Genomic DNA, 20042 nt, shown 5'->3' on the forward strand with positions numbered 1-20042 from the left:
CTTCCCAGAAGTGGGCACCAATACCATAATAAGGGGTACCTCAATACCATGGTTTTACAATGGACTCTCCACTCTCAGTGAATCTACATAACCTGCACAGCCCAGCAATCACATCCCTTGGGACTCTGACCATTCTGAACACAGATTATCCTAACACCCCAGGCCCAAGGCTTCATGATGGTCACAGAGCCATAGAGCATGCCAATTTCTAGACCAGGCCAGTGACCTTGATACATAATGGCACATGATCTCAACGGCACAGGAGAATGCCCTAGATGATTCTGTTAGGTGGCCCAATTCTTCAGCTCTATAAGATCCTCTACCATGGAGAAGGCACACCCATAAGCCACTAAACTCACTGGTGCAGCTTCAAAACTCAAGCAGAAACCGATGGCAGATGGCAGCTGTCATCACAGAAGAAAATGCACCATGGTTCCTGTCTGTGTTTCCTCTGCATGCATCTTCCAATCCATGTTGCTGAGGGACTGTATTTCCAGTCTTGATCTAAGACACTGCTCTGAACCTGACATGCCAACACCCCAAGTCTCTAGTTCTCCAAAGGAGCCTACAGAGGAGCTGGGTCCATAAAATTAGATTTGAGAATTAACAAGCAGGGCTGGGTGTGGCTCAATAGTTAGACTGACACTCAGGCAACCTGGCTTGCATTCCTCACACAAGGAGAAGCAATTAGCATGTACCATGTATGCCATAGGCGGTGCCTACTTTTGCTGACAGCCAATCCCAGGCCAAAGGAAGGGACAAAAGTCTTTAGGGCATGTATCCTCTACCCGAGAGTTTCTCCCCCTAAAAGGTCACTATGCACTTTCAAGTTGTAACAGATTTGTAACTGTAAATAAATACTAAGCTTATTTGATCATCTATACATTTTGTAAATATATTATCATGTGCAGTTAATTCTGTAGTGAGAATTTTGGTTTCTTTAAAAACACAGAAATAAGAATGTGTTTCCATTTTAACTCCAGGTGTGGGATACAGAGCTGTTTCACACTGTCCACAGCAGCTGACTAGGATTTGCTCCAACAGGCGTGTGACTTTTGTCAGCTGCAGATAATTTTCAAGAGTATGTGACATTTGAATTCTGGGGACTTTTCAGAGGATATATAAATGCTATATCCCTGATAGAAGGGACTGGTTGGTCAGCTAGTAGTTAGATGGAGTTTGTTGCAGTTTGTCAAGTAGTCATGTGTGAAGAAATGAAAATAAGAAATTAGATACCCTGATGGTGAAGATCAAGCAATATCATCACCGCCTTCCCCTCTTTTCTTTTTTCTCTTCTACCTAGTGTTTGGAGTTGGAAAGGAGTGTGGAATAAAGAGGAAAGAAAGAAGTACCATAAAGGAGCCAAACCAAGCTACAATCCCCAGTGCAATGCATATCAAATGGAATCTTAAAGCTTTTCTCAGGCTCTCAGATTTGTGTGGTTTGGAAGCAGTGAGTTCGAAAGCCTGGCATCTATCCATCCGTCCGTCCGTCCGTCCGTCCGTCCGTCCATCCATCCATCCATCCATCCATCCTTCCATCCTTCCATCCTTCCAACCATCCAACCAGCCATCCAACCAGCCAGCCAGCCAGCCCTCTCTCCATTCCACAATCCATCTGCCTGTTTATCTTCCAGTACAGCGTGGTCAAGGAAGGTTATATAAAGACTCAGCCCTCAGACTGGAGCTCTCAAATAGTATTTAGCACATAAGAAGGGAAGCGACTCCATGCTGTACGGAGTGGACAGCCCTTTGCCCAGTATAGAAATGAACAGGGTAGAAGCAGTAGAGCTACAGCAGGAAACCAACAACCCTCTTGTCCCTGCTTATGCTTGGTCAATCAGTTTAAAAGCAGCAGCCACATGAAGGTTATGAGAAAATGTTTTATAAGTTGGGAAAGGAGACGCCAAGGCTAGCTTAAACTGGCAGCTTTAAGAGCTTCAAGAGCCTAGCCACCAGGTGTGCATTTGACCATAATCCCAAGCATACCCACATGCTAGATGTCGCAGGTTCTTTGCAAAATGTATCACAGGCAAATGAACTGAAGCCTTGACAGTAGTTGCACAGGTTCAAACCTGTTGGCACGCCTACTTCTGCACCTTCGCAGGAACCGAAGGAAGCTTGAAAGAGCTACTTAAGTACATGGGGCAGACTGGGCTCAGGGGGGCTTTGAGGCCTGTCTGGGCTGCATGGCTAATCACACTGTTGCAGCAGAGACACAAACCCATGTGACCAACCCCAGTGACCTAACTTTCTCCAAGTGGCAATTGAGATGTTTTCTACAACCATCAGAGGAAATCTTTTCCTACTTCTGCCCTGGTGCTACACATCACAAACTGGTTTTTGAGAAAGGAAGAGGGGAAACCTACGTTAAGGTCAGACTTAGTCACTGCCCATCACCTGGGCTACAAAAGCACTCACTGGTGGATCAGGGCTCAAAGGGCCCAGAAAACGTTGCCCATAGGGACCCTGCTGAGGAGGAGGAGGTGGTGGTGGGCAGGACCTTCACTAAACCTCCCTAAATCAACAGAAGCCAGTAGGGAGCAATGGTGAGATAGAAGAGGCAGACAGGCCAGGTCTCCCCACTTAGACACATTCTAAAGTACATCTTCTCTTCCCGGAACAAACTATTCATGGGAAGAGAACAGATATAAATATCATCAGGACTGTAGGGGCATGCCTGGTCTTTTGGCAATGTGCCACGATCGAGGTTGTCATCTATACAATTTATTACTTGAGAATGGCATAGCCCAGTCACTAAAAGAAAAACAATACAAGAATCTCCTTACAACTTTAAGTTTACATTTCTGTGTTGAGCCACATTCAGAACCATCCTTGGGTGTGTGGGGTGGAGGCTGAACACTCCCAAGACCCAGCACCTAGGACAGTAGAGGAATAGCATCTTCGTAACTCTACCCACAAGCCCTTAGCCCTCCCACCATTCTCCAGCATGAGAACTCTAATGTGGGAATGTCTCAGCTATTCAGAAGGCCTGGTACAAGGTGGGATGCTGCTTGGAGGCGGAGTAGCAAGCCTCTTCTCCAGGAGTTTAGCTAAAGCCTGCTGTGTATCTGCTGTTTCAGTTCCGAGGAGACGCCTGCAGGACCCCATCTTCTCTCCCGAATTGCAAATTCTCAAGATTCTTCATTGAATGTGGCTTCCAGATTCTACTAGGAGCCAAGTAAGGCTCTGAAGTTCTGGTGTAGGAACTAAAATGGTCAAAAGAACAGTATGTCTACCCATCCTGGAGCTCTGCGCTGTAATGTGAAGCCCTGGGCAGAAAGAACAATGCAGCCCTGTGCACTGTGGGTAAAGCCCTGCTTCTTAGACAACAGGACTCAGATTACAGGATGCAATTATTCTTTTTGTTTGTTTTCTCTTTGAGACAGGATCTCTCATGTAGCCCAGGCTGGCCTCAGATGAGGATAACCTTGAATTTCTCACCCTTCTGCCCACATCTCATTGCTAGGATTACCAGAGGGTATCACCACATCCAGTTCATGTGGTACTAGCAATAGTACCCACAGTTCATGCACACTAAGCAAACACTCTATTGTGCTGCATTCCCTACAAGTTAGAATTTTTGAAGAGCTCACTAGAGCAACAAGGTAAACATTAGATAAGTACCTGTCTCTCATCCCAGCAGAAGCAGCATCAGAGTAATTCTGCCCTTGTGTAAGAACTAATGGGAAAGGGAGGAGCCTCCCACCAAGGCAGGCTTCTGTCATTGTTTATGGAGTCAATTCAAGTGTCTGACAGTCAGCAGACCCGCTCAAAGCAGCCCTTGCGATGACAGGCACCGAGGACAAGAGGGAACACAGGATTCCCTGTGACAACCATCTCAAACAAAAGGACATCCACTCTCAGCCCTTGAGCCCCGCTGCTCTGCGCCATGCACAAAGAGAGCCTTCCTGCTGCTGACCAGACCAGCTGGCATGCACCTCACACCAAGCTCACCCAGAGACCAAGTCGAAGGAGACGCGGGGCTTCTCTGCTCGCCAGCGAGGGTGGTGTGGGAATGTAACTCTCTTTTCCCTTCCACTCCCATGGACAGAAAGAATGTGCCTCGAAAAATTATCTCCACTTGCTGGATAAAGGGCAGCCAGGGACCCTGTCCAGCACTCACCCTGGTGCGCCCTGGTACTAACGGTGAGGAGATGGGGAGTTCGCCATCTCCTGGGTCAGACGAGCTTACTGCTCACCAAGCTTTCTGAGCACTGTACCCGTGAGTGATGCTAGGAGAGCAGCCAAGGGAAAACAGACCCAAAAGCAAACACAAGAAAAAATGGGGGTTACCGAACCCACTTTTAAATTAAAACTAGCCATATGGAAGGCATGCAGCTCCTTTAAGGTACAGGGGCATTTAAAGCAATGTGGAAACCAGTGGCCAGGAGGAGAGCAGCCAAGCCAGATGAATACCCACCACCATGACGGGTGGGAGCTTAGGGTTCTCACCCACTGGCAAGCAGACTCAGGGCTCAGAAGGAGGCAAACCACCATGGGCAGATGGTCCTTCTCGCAAAATAATGAAAAGATAATAATCTCCCCTCTTCTCTGCTCATCTGTTGACCTTAATACCCATTCTGTCCTTAATCATGTGGAGAGGCCCACACAGCTGTAGTCCCCCAACAGTGAGGCTGCTTTTGGTAAGGAAAAACTTCTCTTTCCTTTCCTATCTCACTTGCAGTGACAATTTAAATTAATGTAGCTGTCTCAAGTCACTGCTCTGCAAAAAGAACACTTTATGTCAGGAACATAAATATTGCTTAGAAGATTATGTCTTTTTCTTTTTGTCTCCATATATTAGGTCTGATGACAGGATGGGGTGCTTAGAGGCTCCCAAAAGAAATCCTAACCAACTTGTTGGTGAGGAGTCCTTTCCACATGTAGTAACCCCCCGATGATCCTGCAAGATCCTGCCCATTTTACCCCAGAACCAGCCAACTCCTTCCCCAGCTCGAGACACCTGCTCCATCCTTTGTGTCCCCTTAGCTCTCTCATCCATCCTTTCTGCAAGCATTTAACAAGAGCAACCCTGTAGTGCACTTGCACAGCGCTAGCAACACCAGCACTAGCCCAGGAGGAGCTCACTATTGTCTGCTGCACACAGGAAGGGCCTGGTCCTCCACTGGCCCTCAGATTCTGCTGCCTAGAAAATGCAGAGCACACTGCAGATGACCCCGTGGATGTGTTGGTGCAGCAGAAAAACACAACAAACAAAATTCAGAACAAAACAACAGTGTCTACAAACAAAGGGTTATCCGTAAGAACTGAGCAGCCAGACCGGTGGCTGCGATGGGCTCCAGCCTCCAGCCTCAATGCTCCTCCAGCAGCGTATTCCAAGCCCATGTTGTCACAGTGAGATACAAGCAGGTGAGCTATGCTGAAATGAAGACTTAGAAACACCGCACAATCCTGGTTGCCCAGATTCCCAGGCTGCGCTCTACCTAGCAAAGCCTGCACTGCTGCTGAGTCTAAGCAATCCCAGCCCATTCTGCCAAATAACAACATACAAACACAACAGACCAGACTGAGCTATTCTTTTATTCTGAACATTACAGCTGCCAAAGACTGAGTAGATAATCACTTCAAAATGTTTCAAATGTGAAACTGTGAACAGTTTCATTACAAACTATTTGCCATGTCCAGTGGCAAATCAAGTGGAAAACAATGTAGCAAGTTGTATCAGCTATTTAATTGCTATTTCCTCCTTTTGGCCACTAATGGTTCTTGTTTGTTTGATACTCTTAACAGCCTTTCATCCCATAATAACTAAACAATACAAGAGCCAGGAAATCAGAAACGAAGGGGCAATGGCACTGGTGAAATGAACAATCAGAAATCAGTTGAAAATTACTAATTTAAAAAGCGAACTGTAGCCAAAGCTATCACAGAAATCACTTTATTGCAGTAATCAATCCTCTCACATAGTAAAAGAAGACCCTGCATGTATCTCCAGCCTGGTGGCTCCTTCCCCCAGAAGTGTCAGCAAGGTAGTCTGATGGCACCTATCAGAGAACAGGCTCCAGCTTGAGACACCAGTCGGCGCTATTAATCCTTTACAATTTGATCTTTCCTTATACTGAATTATATTCTTGTCAACAGACAGTCCTGACACATGTGTCACCTAACACAAAGCTGCCCTTGACCTGACACAAAATCTCTGAAAAATGTGTCAAACCCATGTAAGTCCTGGACTCCACACATCATGGAGAAGAGCCTTACCAGTGAAGCATCCTGGGAAGTTAGGCTGTTTCCATCTTTTCATCCTAAAGTTCTTGAAATAAGAATCCAGAAAACCAACTACACATCTATCCAGAGCCTGTGTGTGTTTTAAAATGAGGATGTCGACATTTTGCTTCTGCCTATACTAACAGAGAAATCTCATCTTAGACCAGCCATGTGTTCTAGGACAGGGAAGCTGTTTACAGGACCACAGCTTTTAAAGTCACTTTTCCCAGAGCTGACTCACAATTTAATAGCTGTTAGAGTCTCTGGGTGTTGGCACCTCTAATTCCCTTTAGAATCATGACCTCCAAACCATCATGGGCTGGATTTAAAGTCAGTAAGGCGTCTGATGATGCTGATGGTACCTCAGGTCTGTGGGGGCTTAACAGGGTGGGAACAGTGGCTTGGAAGTGGCATGGGCCAGGCTTCTGTCACTCACTATTCAGCCCAGAAGCCCTGGCTTTGCCCTGGAGGGATGCAGCTGTAGAAAGCCTGACATTTCACATACTGCAACAAACACCAGTCTCCCTTATAACAAAATTTTGAATCCTGCAAAGCCATCTGAGTCCCAAAGTAAGTTTAGCCGAGGCAGGATGAGGTCATTCACAAGGGGACTCCAGGGCTCTAGGGCACACAACTCTAACTTTAGGGCAGGAATTTTCATTTACATAACAGTTAAATTCTGGACTACTGATATCCTTTAAGAGTTATTTAACTATGTATTTGAGTCTTGCATGGGTATGTGCCTGAGTGCAGGTGCCCAGGGAGGGCACCTGATCCCTGGGGAGCTGCTGGTCCAGGCCAGGCCATCGTGGGCTGCCTGACGTGGGTGCTAGGAACTGGTTCCTCTGCAAGAACACGTACAAACTCCTACCCACCCTGCCACCTCTCTCAGCCTCGCTCTTAACAACTGACATTCTAAGAAACAAATACGTAAAAGCACAGGATCCTAACCAATTGGATCAGAAAGCTGGTTGCTTACAACCCTGGCTCTAAATGCCTCAGGACTGGCTGCTCCCAAGTCTTGAGGACTGACTTGGCACTTCTGACATTTTCACCAAAGGCAAAGACTTCATCTGGGTAGAAGGTGTAGAGCTTCTCACACACACACACACACACACACACACACACACACACACACAACCAAGACTTAACAATAAAGTAAGACCCCAGAGTTCTGTGTATATGGGTCTGCTGGGTCTGCTATGACCCAGTACACTTTTTTTAAAAAGCTGCTTTCAGCTTGTGTTTCCCCCCCTTTTCTAAGACAGGTCCGATGTAGCCCAGGCCTTGAACCTGATCTATGTATTTATTGGACGGTGATCCTCCCAACTCTACCTCCCAAGCACTGGGACTAGAAACACAGCTTGTGGGTTTTCTACAGGACCCATAAAGTGTATGGTGATGGTCAATCCATAGAGACAAGCAATAAGATCATTACTACAGCCATTACTATTAAAAACTTGCACCCCTAGAGGGCAAACTTCCAACACTTAACACCTTTACTACTGCAAACCGGCTTTCGAGCATTAGTCCCAAAGGAAACATCAAACCTCAAAGGCTTTTAACTTGTATCCAGGTGCAGCAGAAGCAGGCTCATGCCAATCACTCTGTGCACCTCCCCGCCTCTCCGTAAGACAGGTACTTATCTGGAACCCAGGCAGCTAATTACTATTTTCTACCAAGTCCACAAAAACAGATGCAATCCCACTGGTAAGCAAGAGCCTTTGAAATGGCACTTCCTCTGTGCAAGTAATAGCAACAGCCACTTCATGCCCACCAACTCTTTCTCTTCATTTATGTTCCTGGGTGAGCTCACCGCTGGCACTGTGGTTCGTGTGCAGAGGTCAGAGGGCAACCTGGGGGAGTTAGTTCTTCTCCTTCCTCCATGTGGGCAATAGGGATCAAACTCCATCATCATCTTGGTGGCAAGTGCCCTTACCTGACTGAGTCAAACCCATTGGCGCCAAAAATAACTCCATTTCCTAACACTGTAAAAGCATGTTTTGAGGGAGAGAAGGAGGGATTGATGGAATGCATCAAGAACTCTGCCAAAATGCTGCAAGGCATGTTAAAACTAGACAGGCAAGGCAACTCAACCTAGCAAGCCTGGTGACAGGTAACTTCATAGCAAAACAAAGAACACAAGCAGGCCACGGCAGGGTTTGGCTCCAAGCCTTCTCTTCCCTAGCACAGTCCTAAGGACAAGGCAGTGACATGGAAAGAGTTTGTCTTTGGAGTCTTGTTCTCTGCCAAGGGTGGGTTTAGTGTGAACTGGACCTTGTGAGGTCCAGCGGGAGGAACTCTCTCCAGGATGGCTGGAGCCAGCTGAGCCTGCCTCAGGAAGGACTATACTCCAACCTCCTTCTCCCTTCACGGCCTCAGCAGCAGCCTTTTGTAATCAGAAGCATGGTTAAGGAATCTTCCTGGTGGAATGCCCACTTCCCTTCCCACACAGCAGGTGTAACAATTACTCCACCCATGCCCAGTCTTTTTCCCTCCAGGTGATATACAGAAACCATTTCCATGCTTTGTGGTTTCAGGAGGCTTCTGAACCCCCCCTGCCCCCCAATGTTATCTGATATCTAATTTATTGTTTTCAGTATCCACGCCCAGAAACTTCTCCACGAGGCCCCAGGAGTCTTGTGAGAAAGGGACCCCTGAGATTTCAGGGTGGGCTGCAGGACTGTCACCTCACTCCTCAGCATTCATGACCAGTCCTGGCTTGCTTTCCCAATGCCATGTGTGTGTGGGGGTGGGGTGGGGGAAGAGCCGGATACCTGCCATTCATTTTCATCAGTAATGAGCTGACCCCACCAAAAGCTCCATACATAGACCTGCCACATCAGCCACTTAGAGATGATGGAACCAACAGCCTGCCCCACGTCTAGGAAAAGGAGGCAAGGATCGACTCAAAAGGAATCCAGGCTCCTCTTGGTCAGCCAGGAGCTGCACCACATAGGACTGTCCAGGACCAAGGCTGCTATGCACAGTCCACCCCCAACCCCGGGTCTAGGCAGAGGCATGCTCTAGCTCCGTACTTCAGATGGAGGGCTGAACCAGCACCAGCTAGAGGCAACAATTGACCACATAACCTTAGCCCAGTCAAGCTAAGGCCAGGTGGCAGGCCCAGAACTGCCAAAGCACATAAAACACGGAGTGACAGCATTTGGTAGCACCCAGGCCGCTGCACTGAGCAGCAGGTTAGCTCACACCTTAGCGACCACTGGCACCGACTGGACACCTAGAAAAGCAGGTGCCCCCGCTGTTCCCGGGCCTCAAAGTGCTCACACCGCAGTCTGCTGAAGCGCAGACCCAGCCCCCACCGCTCCTCATCCTGCCCAGGAGGCCCCGGCGGGGCTGCCCACCTCTGCGCGGGGACCCCTCGATGCTCTCGGCGCTGGACGAGTGCGTGTCGGCCGGGGCCCGCCGCAGGCTGAAGTAACCCCGCGAGCGCAAGGCGCCGCTGCGGGGTGAGGGCCCGCCATCTCTGCGCGCGAAGATGCCACTGAAGAAACGCAGCAGCCGGTGCTCCGAGGCGGCCCCAGGGCCAGCAGCCGCGGCCCGCGCGCGCTCCAGCCGCTGCAGGTCGCTGTTGTCCAGCGTGCGGTTCTTGCTCTTGCTGCGCTCCCAGCGCTCCAGGTCTGAGAGTGCATCGTTCTTGCTGAGCACCTCGCCCACGTCCAAGGTGTTGCGCTTCTCCGCCACCGGCTGCGCCCCGGCCACCGGCTCCGGGACGACGTCCGCCTCGACCTCGTCGTCCGGCGCCCATGCCAGGCTTCCGGAGCTGCTGTGGCGCCTCCCGCCGCTCAGCGCAGGGCTCCGCGGAGCCTCGGGCTCGCTCCAGTGCCTAAAGCTGAGGCTCCGCCGCAGGGGCGCTGCCCGCGCCTCTTCCCCATCAGGACTGCTGGGCCCCTCAGCCGTGGGGCTGCCCAGCAGGTCCCCGGGCTCCGCACCGCGTGCGCACGGCCGCAGCCGCCCGAGCTCCAGCTGCCCGGTGCTGCGTGTGCGAAAGGCACGGAAGTCCCAGGCGCGCGGCCCGATCTCAGGATCCTCAGCCGCCGCCTCCTCCGCCTCCTCATCCAGCCTCCCGGGCGCCTCCGGGGAGCGCGCGGCCCGAGGCCGCCGAGTAGGACGTGGAGCCGGAGCGGCCAGCTGCTCCTTCCTGACCATGGTCACCGAGATGCGGTAGACGGTCTTCCTGGGGGGCGTCCCGCGCGACATCGCGTCCGCGGGAGAAGACGCGGGTTCGCCGCTGCCGTCCAGCAGGTACATGTCCCCAGGGGCCGCGGCCGCCGCGCCGCCCTCTGAGGCCGGGCTGCATCCAGCGCCACCGGCGGCTGGGACGCGCGCCTCGGGCGCAGAGCTGGCCAGGTGCAGAGCCCGAGCGGGCAGGGAGCGGCGCCCACGCCCCCCGCGCGCAACGAGGCCCGAGCTCAAGCTGCGGGAACAGCGCCCCTGGAGTCTGCCCGTCCGCGTGCCACGCGGCCCGACTGCCGGGGTCCGCGCCTGGGGAGCCGAGCCATGGGGGGCCAGGCGGGCTCTCAGGCACGGAACCCGCCTCGCCGGCAGGTGCGGCCTGGGTGCGCAGAGCCCGCGGCGGGCGGCAGCGCCCGCGGCTTCATTGTCTAGTGCTCCGGGCCCAAGCGCATCCCAGGGCCTTTTGCAGCACAGCTCGGCGGTCCGGCAGCCTCCGCCTCTCCCGAGGCTCCGGGGCGCGCGAGTAGCTGCGCCGGCCGCGGTCGGTCGAGGGGCGGGCGGGCGGCGGTTTAAAATGGAAATGCGCGCCGGGGCGGGGCGGACGGGCGGAGGCCGACGTGCGGAGACTGCGGGCCGCGCGCCCAGCGGGGCCTGCGGGTCCCGGGAGCGCGGAGGCGGTGGCGAGCGCGGCGGAGGGCAGGCCTAAGCACTGGGGTGGATCCCCCGCGCGGAGCGGATCAGCTCCTAGCAGTAAACCAATACTGCACTCTCCAGGACCTGCTGCAAGGTCATCTGAGGCCTCAGCTATCCGTGAAGCTCAGAAAATAAAACTCAAAGGACTTGCTGGGAAAGCACCCCCGCGAGGCTGAGGCAGGAGGATCTTTGAGTTTAAAGCTAGTTTGATCTTACAAGTCCAGTAATCCAAGCCCACCCACCCACCCACCCACAAGGAGATACTGGATCTCAACAATTACAAAGATTCCTTTGGAACCGGTAACTTCTAACAGTTAATTCCTAGGAAACAAGAGGATCTGGAGAGATGGCTCAGCAACTAAGAGCACTGACTGAGTTCCTACAACCCACGCAGGGGCTCACAAGCAGCTCTCACTCCAGTTCCAGAGGTTCTGATGCCCCTTGTGTCCTCCAAAGGTGCCTGTGTTCTTGGTACATTGTACATACACATACTAAAAAATAATTTTAAAAGAAAGATAACACAAAATTAGTCACTCCCTGAGGCCAGTGGTCTCTAAGGTAATTTAATCAGTGTTTTCCAAAATATAAATCTGCTACCTGGACAGCAGGCTTAGAAGCAGGAAGAGCAACTTGCCAGTCTCCTCTCCTTCCTGACCACCCAGTTCTCCACCTATAAGATGAAGATAGCCACTAACTTAGATTAGCACTTTTGAGGCAACTGGACTGTGGATCAGTCAGGCACACTCACGTGAATAGTTAAAAGTTGCATTTCGCTTAGACCACGGATGTGCTGCTTCGGTCTTCCTGTTTACAGGTCCAAGAACAAAGTGCATTATATATAGGGCCTTAAATAGGTGCTGATGGGGCCTCCTCTTGGCCTACAAAGGCCAGGGGTCCCTGGAGGCTACACCTAGGCAAGGCACAGGTGGCTGGGAAGGTCAGGCATTTCAAAGATCTCTCCAGCTCAAAATGTGGGAGGCATCTGTGTATTCATGCCAATGATGTGGAAGGATGAATGCATGAGTCAGGTCTCCTGAAAGAACTGAAGTCTATGAAACCTGGATTTTAATGGGAAACTATTAGAAAAGCTTCTATGTAACCCACTTATTTATTGCCCTCACGTGGGCAAGCACATGTGTGAGTAGTAGAATATGGGGGGGGGGTGCACATGAAGGCCCCAGGTGGACATCAGTGCCCTTCCTCTCAGCAACTCTTCCTTTTACACATTGAGGCAGGGTATCTCACTTGAAAGAACTTGATTGGCTATTCTAGCTAGCCAGTTTGTTCCATGGATCTCCCAATCTCTGTCTCCCCGGTGCTGGGGTTAAGGTGGACTACCACATCCACCCGACATTTCGGTGGGTTCTGGAGTCCCAAGTCCAGCCCTGATGTTTGTATGGCAAACACTTCTCCCACTCAGCTGTCTTTCCAATCTGTATTTCATTTTCAAGTTTTTTTTCAGAATAACTTCAAAATACAGCTAGCCACCACCGGTGACTTCTACCTCAATTACAAGATCCCTACATCAATTATGGTCACGGAAGACCTTCTGTTTGAAACGCCTGATCTCTACGATGGTCCTTCAGACAGGCCATTCAAAGGTCAAGGTCATGTTCCCCCTGTTTCAGTAAAGCAGCTCTCTCTGATAAAATCCAAGAAGCACCAGCTATTCTAGGGTGGAAACCAGGAATGAGCCTGTTAAAATGTCTACCTTTATCCACTTAGGAGGATGCTGAGGCGCCGAGGCTCAGAGGCTCAGGCTGGGAGTATCCTGGCCCGCACAGCTCCTGGGAGTGAGTGAACGTGGAGTCAGACTCTGTGCCGAAGTCCGCACTCGTGCCTTTTGCTTCAGTGCCTTTACTAGCAAGGGAGAGCGGACAAAGTGCGATTAGCACTGGCCTAGGCTCCGTTAAAAATAAACTTCCTGGTATTACCAGGAAATGTTATTAACATGCTTTCGTTGTCTTCTATGGGCTCATCTAGTCATTCAGAAAGACTGAGTGTGTGTGAGAGAGTGTGCTATACCACACACAAAAGGACAAGACAGGGTCTCTTTCCCCAAGGAATTCACAAACTTATAAAAATGACGTTTGTAATTTTAGGACTGAAAAGAACTATGGAGGGCAGTCTCTCTCGGAGTGGCTGCAGTAGCCAGCTGTCCATCTAATAAGTCAGCGCCACCAGGACCTGGCCACAGCCTTGCCTTACAGTGTACAGCCACAGCACAAATTCCAACTCACCAGATCTACAAGATGAGATATGAGAGCTGCACTGGGGAAAGAGAGCTTTGCTAGGGGCAAAGACAGGGATTTAACCCTGGGGTCCCTGGAGCTGGAGGCTAACTCTCGGTGTGCAAGAACAGGGCTTCCTTCAAAGGCCGACCTGAACCTTAATAGTATCTAGTGCACAATAAAGAAAGGGAAACACATTTCCCTTATTACCTGAAGCACGCTTAACAAAATGAGAGTGCAGGCAAGTGTGTGTGTGTGTGTGTGTGTGTGTGTGTGTGTGTGTGCGCGCGCACGTGCGCACACACACACAATTTTGCATTCCTTTACAGCAGTGGCTTTTAACCTGTGGATCACAACACCTTGGGGGATCGAATGACCCTTTAACAGAGGTCACCTGAGACCATCAGGAAACACAGATATTTACATTACGACTCATAACAGCCGCAAAATTACAGTTATGAAGTAGCAACAACATAGTTTTATGGTGGAGAAACTGTATTAAAGGGTCTCAGCATTAGAAAGGTTGATAAAGGATGCTGCTATTCTTTCTTGGCATGGAATCCATCCCAGGTTTTGGGCATTACCCTACAAGGATGCAGGCTGCAGAGTAGAAGAATCCATTCCATCCACCTCAGCTGACACAGTCTCCCAGGGAGACTCAGAGCACCCAGCCAGCCAAGCTGCTGCTGCTCTCTCTCTCTCTGTGTACTCTAAGCAGAAGGAAGCACAAGCCCCACACGCCAGTCCTAAACACCCCCTGAAGGCCTACATGTCCCCCATCATTGTGTGCGACCTCTCCCCGCAGCCCTGAAGACTTGGGCTCTCCCAGTCTCAGAAGACACAGGATCCTGAGCCTGTCACTCCAAAACCTAAATCCCCTGCACAAAGCCAGACCTGCCTCTGCTAAAAGAAAATGGTTCACAGGCGTGACGAGTGTCCCTGGAGTATTTTGTTGGGTGTCCCTAAATGGATACTACCAGACCACATCTTGGATTCCTCCACACATATCATATAGCATATCACCATTTTGGAATGAACACTCGCGCGCACACACACACACACACACACACACACACATACAGAGTGTCCTTGATCTCTTTGCTCCATCCTTCAAAAGCACATGGGTAGGGCTTGGGCACTGCAAGGATTCAACTGTCTGAATAAGAAAAGCCTTAGAGGGTCCAAACAGCCCTCCCAATCAAAGCCCTAACTCCTCACCTTGGCACCTGGCCACCACCCCCATCCCCAGCCCTAAGCATATAGAAATGGCCTATGTCCAGTGCCATTTCTAGCAGGTCATCAATTAAGCCTCCTTCATGAACACTGGATTTTTCAAGTATTGGTTAGAGCCTATAAGCCTTATTTAAAGGGACCTCTCTCTGCACATCAGCAGAGGAACCGGCTGCTTCACAGGCCAACTTTCCAAACAACACACTTTGATAGCTAGTAATCGGGGTCGCAGTCTCCTAGATCCTTGTCTGTTGGCAAAGGAAGCACAAAGTGTGGTCCTTCCCGGCCTGGGCACAGATGCCCAGAGCCACAATGAGCTTCGTGCTGGGCTTCAGAGCTATCTTCTGGTAGCTGCTGACTGACAGGGCCATGCTGTGTCTTTTTCGGATCTTCTCAGCATGACCTCGATCCTCCCAGGAGGGCCATTTCAGAGGCCTTCTGATTTGAGATTCGAGCTCTGAGTACTGTCACCACCTTAGATGACACAGTCCGTGGAGACTCCAGCTTTTAAGCTGAAGGTTGCAAATCGAATCCTGCCAGGCCTGTTATCCCAGGAACTTGGGAGGCTAAGATAGGAGGGACTGCAAATCTGAGACTTTTGTGGGCCATAGAAGAAGTTCAAGTTCCTCTGGGTAACTTAGCAAGACCCTGTCTCAAAACAAAAAATACAGCAATGGAACGTCTGCTGTCTAACAGGTGCAAGGCCCTGGGTTCAGTACCCATACCCAACTCCCCCAAAGACACAGGGAGAAAGGTGAATGAAGAGTATCTGAACCTGGCGACTTACTCAGGAAGGGAGCAAGTGTTCCTCTGTAGGGCGGGGACATGCTGACTAAGCGGGAGGGAGGACCACACGTCCTCTGAGCACCGCCATGCTTCCTGTACTGTTCCTCATGGGGCAGCCACAAAAGTCAAGGCTGTCAGGAGGCCAGACACCTGCAGGCAGTGTGCATCTGTGAGCATTTCCATTGTGACTGGAGATTCCTGGCTGTCACCTCAGTGACAATGTCACCATATTTTAGACACTAACAAGGAAGGAAGTCTGGTCAGGGAAACTTACCAAAACCAAATTTGGCTTGACTCCAGGACAAAGGGCTCTGCCCTCCACCCCCTGTTAGAGGTGCACAGTCAGAATCAATGGGGAATGGTCCCCAATGTGAGGGGAAAGCACAGGGACCTTTGTCCCCTGGTAGCGTAGAATTATAGTCCAACTCAGTCCCAGGGATTCCTAGATGTCAGGTAGGCTCCACAGGAGGCGACACCCACCCTGCATGATGCAGTGGCCAGGACATGTGTCCTCCATCCACAGAGGGCTCAGCTACCAAGCGAGGGAAACCTGACAGCCCTGCTAGGTGCTAACAAACTCCCAACAAGAGGCCAACTGTTCACCTGCTGCTGCTGGTGTCTGCAGCTGGTCTTAAACCGTACAAGAAAGGCTCACTGGGGGGAGAAGCGGAACCTGCAGGGCCAAAGGTTGGAGAAGTAGGAAGCCGTCTGCTAAGTGAAGCAAGGGCCAAGGGCGGAGAGCGGGAAGTGTGCAGTGCCCACAGTGCGCGGTGCCCATAGTGGGCAATGCCCACAGTGCACAGTGCCCACAGTGCATGGCAGGGTGACACTGAGAGGAAGAGGTTCTAGGCCAGGCCCCCTCAATGCTGGGACACTCTGCAGGCCAGTCCTCCCCCAAATTGATCCCAGTGATACCCCCTTCCTGACTCTACCAGTAGAAATGTCTCGAAGTGTTGGCAAGTGTCCCAAGGACAAGACTGCTACAGGTGAGGCACATCTGCTCCAAAGGCGTAAACTCTACACTGAGCAGAAACTAAAGGGTGGCTCCCAGTCACACCGTCCCAGCTCTGCACGGTTAACAGTGGCCCACAGATCTAGCTGAACTCTCTGTAAGAGAGACTACAGACTTTCCAGGAATCAGCCATAAAACCGAACAGCAACAGTGAGATGCAGGCCATGAAACCACCCATCATCCTGTGAGGATAGACAGATCACCTACCAAAATACTGAATGAACAAGCCTTGTGGCCATGAATAAAACGTTGGGAAGGATTTTGTAGAAGTTTACAGCTAAGCAACAACACACTCATTTCATCTACAAATGCCCCAAGTTAGGTGTACAGGGGTCAGGAAAGAGCAGCACTGACCAGCTTCTCCAAAGCCTCAGGATCCTCCACTGTCACTCCCACAGAGATGCTATCCTATGACACTGGAAACCACCAAGGAATAGAAGCTAACCGAGCCTTCTGCCGAAGGGCCAGAGAGGAGCCCAAATGCAGCCACAGCTTTTCAACCCAGCCTGGAACAACCCAGGGCAGTCCCAAACCCAGCACACACCTTCCCTCCAGCGCTCACCATGGAGCAGTGGGGTGCTGAGGTTTTCTAGCGTGTTCTGCAGAGCATCCACCGTGTGTGGCTTCACTGCCACACAGGGAACTTTCCATGTGTCAGTGAAGAAGACTTAAGGCATTAAGTCAGATCTACAAGCCATCACTTTTCAGAAATGAATTCAAGCAACACTTAGCACAGCAGCTCCCACTTAGAGTGACTCCCCAAGGATTCTACACAGCCACAACGACATCGTGCGGAACGATTTCCACCCCATCTTCCCTCCCTCCAGCCTTCCACACATCAGCTGTGTGCATGCAGTCAAGGAAAAGGAATTAGGAGGCATCAACAAACGGGACACGCCCCTCCGTGGCTGTGAAGTATGCCCCAGTGTCATGGAAACTCTTCCCCTAGAGGGCTGGAAAGATCTACCCCTTTCATCAGAGCATCGAAGACAAGCCAAAGTGTGGTTGCCCCACAATCCAGCCTGGAGAACTAGTGAGTTGGTCAGGCTTTCTCAGCACGGGTCAGGAGTTGCTCATAGGCGGGCAGCTAACCCCAATGCAGCTGCACCCCAGAACAAGCGGCATCCCCAAAACATCCAGAACGTCTTGCCCAGCACCTTCCTAGCGGATGCACAGTTGGGTCTCCTTTCTAGTGGTCTTCCACAGTCTATAAACTCCAGCACCTGCGGAGACCCCAAGACCACACGCACGTACAACAGAATTACATAGGACTGGCTTAAAGCGCAGGACAGAGTAATTGAGATCCCATGAGGATTCTCTATAAAGGACCATCAACAGTTAAGGAGGCCTGATCTTGAGAGTCGCCTGCATGTAGGCACAGCTGCTCCAATGAAGACGGCAGCAGCTAGGCAGAAAGGAGGGCACTACTCAGCAGATCTTAGTAGAAAACGAGGAAAGAAATCCTTGGGCTACCCCATCTTCCTACACTGAAAGATTTAACAAGTTTTCCTGGCATTTACATGAAGATTGAGGTCAAGGCCCCAAATGATGCCCCAGGTCTGCAGAGGTCCTGAGGAGCACATTTTGACAGTTACCACATCTGCATCCCAGGCTGGCTTCTCCCAGAGGGAGAAGGAATCCAAGGAATCCTATGACCAGAGGTTTCAAGGGAGGATCCCAGGACTTGCCGTGGTCCTCCCACCAACTCAGCACCGTGTGTTAGGAGTGATGGTAAAGATGGAGAACCGTCGGCCCACACAAAGGCAAAAGTTCCAAGAGCAGAGACTCTGGGCACTGTTGGGCAGTGCCCTCTGATGTAAGAATCTGGAGACACTGCTACATAAGGGCAGCAAGGAACACACAAAACAGGGGCTAACTCCAGGTCCCTTGGCCTCTTATCCCTCCCTCAAGACCGGTCCACCACAAAGGGAACCATCACCCCTGCCCGCCCTCTCATGTTCCCTCCACTCCAGGGCTCCTCCCCTAAGCCACACAGGTGGCATACCTAGGGCTGACAGCAGCTGAAGTTCAAACTTTCTCGTCTCTATCCAGCAAAGAACAGGGGACATCACACTCCACAGCAGACACTGTCCTACCTGGCCCTCGTGACTCTAAGATGTCATACCTGGTCATGACCCAAAGGAGATCCTTTGAAACCCCAATTCAGACATGGCCTCTGGACCAGCACAGACATCACCTAGGAACATGTCTTCCCCTATCCTCATCCCTAAGAGGGACACTCTAGGACACATGCAGCAGCAGCAAGATGTGTCACCAACCTCTCCTGTAAAAACAACAAGACCTAGGCCCTTACTGCAGCCCCGGCTAGCCCTGTCCCCACTCCAATGATTTCAAGCTGCCTGTCCTCTCTTACGATGACCTCGGGTCATACATCTGAGTTGGCAGATGACCCTGTGTTGTTCATTACAGTCACCTAGGAGGGGCCCTCCTCCATCTGCAGGCCTGCCAGACAGCACCCATCTCCTGTACCCTAGTCAGAACTGCTTCCTTCCCCTCTCAGGATTTCCCATTCCCTCCCCCATCCCACACAGAAGGATGGCCAAGCCAGGTATCCTTCGCGACGACTCCACGCCTACACTCAGCTCCCTCTCCAGAAACAGTCCTCAGCCCTGATATCACGGTTTCACAGTGCTACTCTGCTCAGTAACCATGTCTTTCCTGCAGAGTAAAATGCACACTCTTCAAATGGCACCAAGCCTGATACCTTCAGCCACCCTGCAGAACTCAGTGGCTGGAGCCAGGTTCCATGACTTGACCCAAGCAAGGGAGCCCTGAGCCTGTGAAAATATGACAGAGCTATGGCACCCAGATAGACATCTGGTGTGAGGGGTTGACACAACGTTTACTGCAAGGCTGCCCCCACCTCCTCACCTTCAGCAATCCCAACCAAGTCACTTGCAGTCACCCCATGACGCCTGTTAGAACCAGCAAGATGGAGTCTAATATGTTTTTTTCCCCTGCTGGCCTTGGCCATGTCCTCCCTGAAGAAGAGTCACTCTTCCCTGTGTCTGCCCTGGGAACTTAACCTCAAGTCTCAAGGACAGCAGCTTCCCCCACTCCCCACCACCAGCTTCCTGATAGACAAGTCCTGCTGGCCGGGGTTCGGGGGTCACCTCGGCAGGGCAGCAGCCAGCCTTGCCCCACTCACAAGTTGGATCAGCTGGCTTGCACTGTACCCCCATGGTGCCCCTTTTCGGACCCCTCTCCCACACCACACGGAAGTTTACCCATGCAATCTCCAGCAGTTAGGAACAGACACAGTGAAGGACAGATGGTGAGTCACTTCTTCCCTGACCACAAAAATCCTGAGTGCAGCTGACCCGGGGTGGCCGCCCTCTGTGATAGCCTGTTCCTCCCTCAGTGGAAACCATGAAAACATACTCACTGTGTGTCCTGGGGGGAGGGGAGGGAAGGGTTTCTCCAAATGTGACAGGAAACAGGGTGCTAAGCATTAGAATGGGGGGCTACCAGAGGCTTCTGGTAGCCCTTAATGGTCAGTTCCTCCAGGCCCAAACTGGCATCCCTAGGACTGGAAGTAGCTTGACATTCAAGGGATCTACAGAGATGCAGGCCTGGGGCTCAGAAGAGGCAGAGAAAAGCACTTGGAATGACCTGGGGCTACTTCAAAGAAGAAGACTGGCA

General features: G+C 51.3%; 1 protein-coding gene across 7 annotated transcripts in view; it reads right to left on the reverse strand.

The window, feature by feature from the left end:
• Agap1 (ArfGAP with GTPase domain, ankyrin repeat and PH domain 1) overlaps positions 1-20042 on the reverse strand; it is a 432542-nt gene that overhangs the window by 299979 nt on the left and 112521 nt on the right. For 3 of the 7 annotated variants that reach the window (XM_052192065.1, XM_052192066.1, XM_052192064.1), the window contains exon 1: positions 9596-11082. The exons of the other annotated variants lie outside the window; for them this stretch is intronic. In XM_052192065.1, coding sequence (XP_052048025.1) covers positions 9596-10502 — 907 coding nt within the window. In that variant the 5' untranslated portion in view covers positions 10503-11082. Of the gene's footprint in view, positions 1-9595; positions 11083-20042 lie in introns of those variants that run through there. 7 annotated transcript variants of the gene reach the window in all.

This window comes from Apodemus sylvaticus, chromosome 9, assembly GCF_947179515.1.
Source record: "Apodemus sylvaticus chromosome 9, mApoSyl1.1, whole genome shotgun sequence".
NCBI classification, from domain to species: domain Eukaryota; kingdom Metazoa; phylum Chordata; class Mammalia; order Rodentia; family Muridae; genus Apodemus; species Apodemus sylvaticus.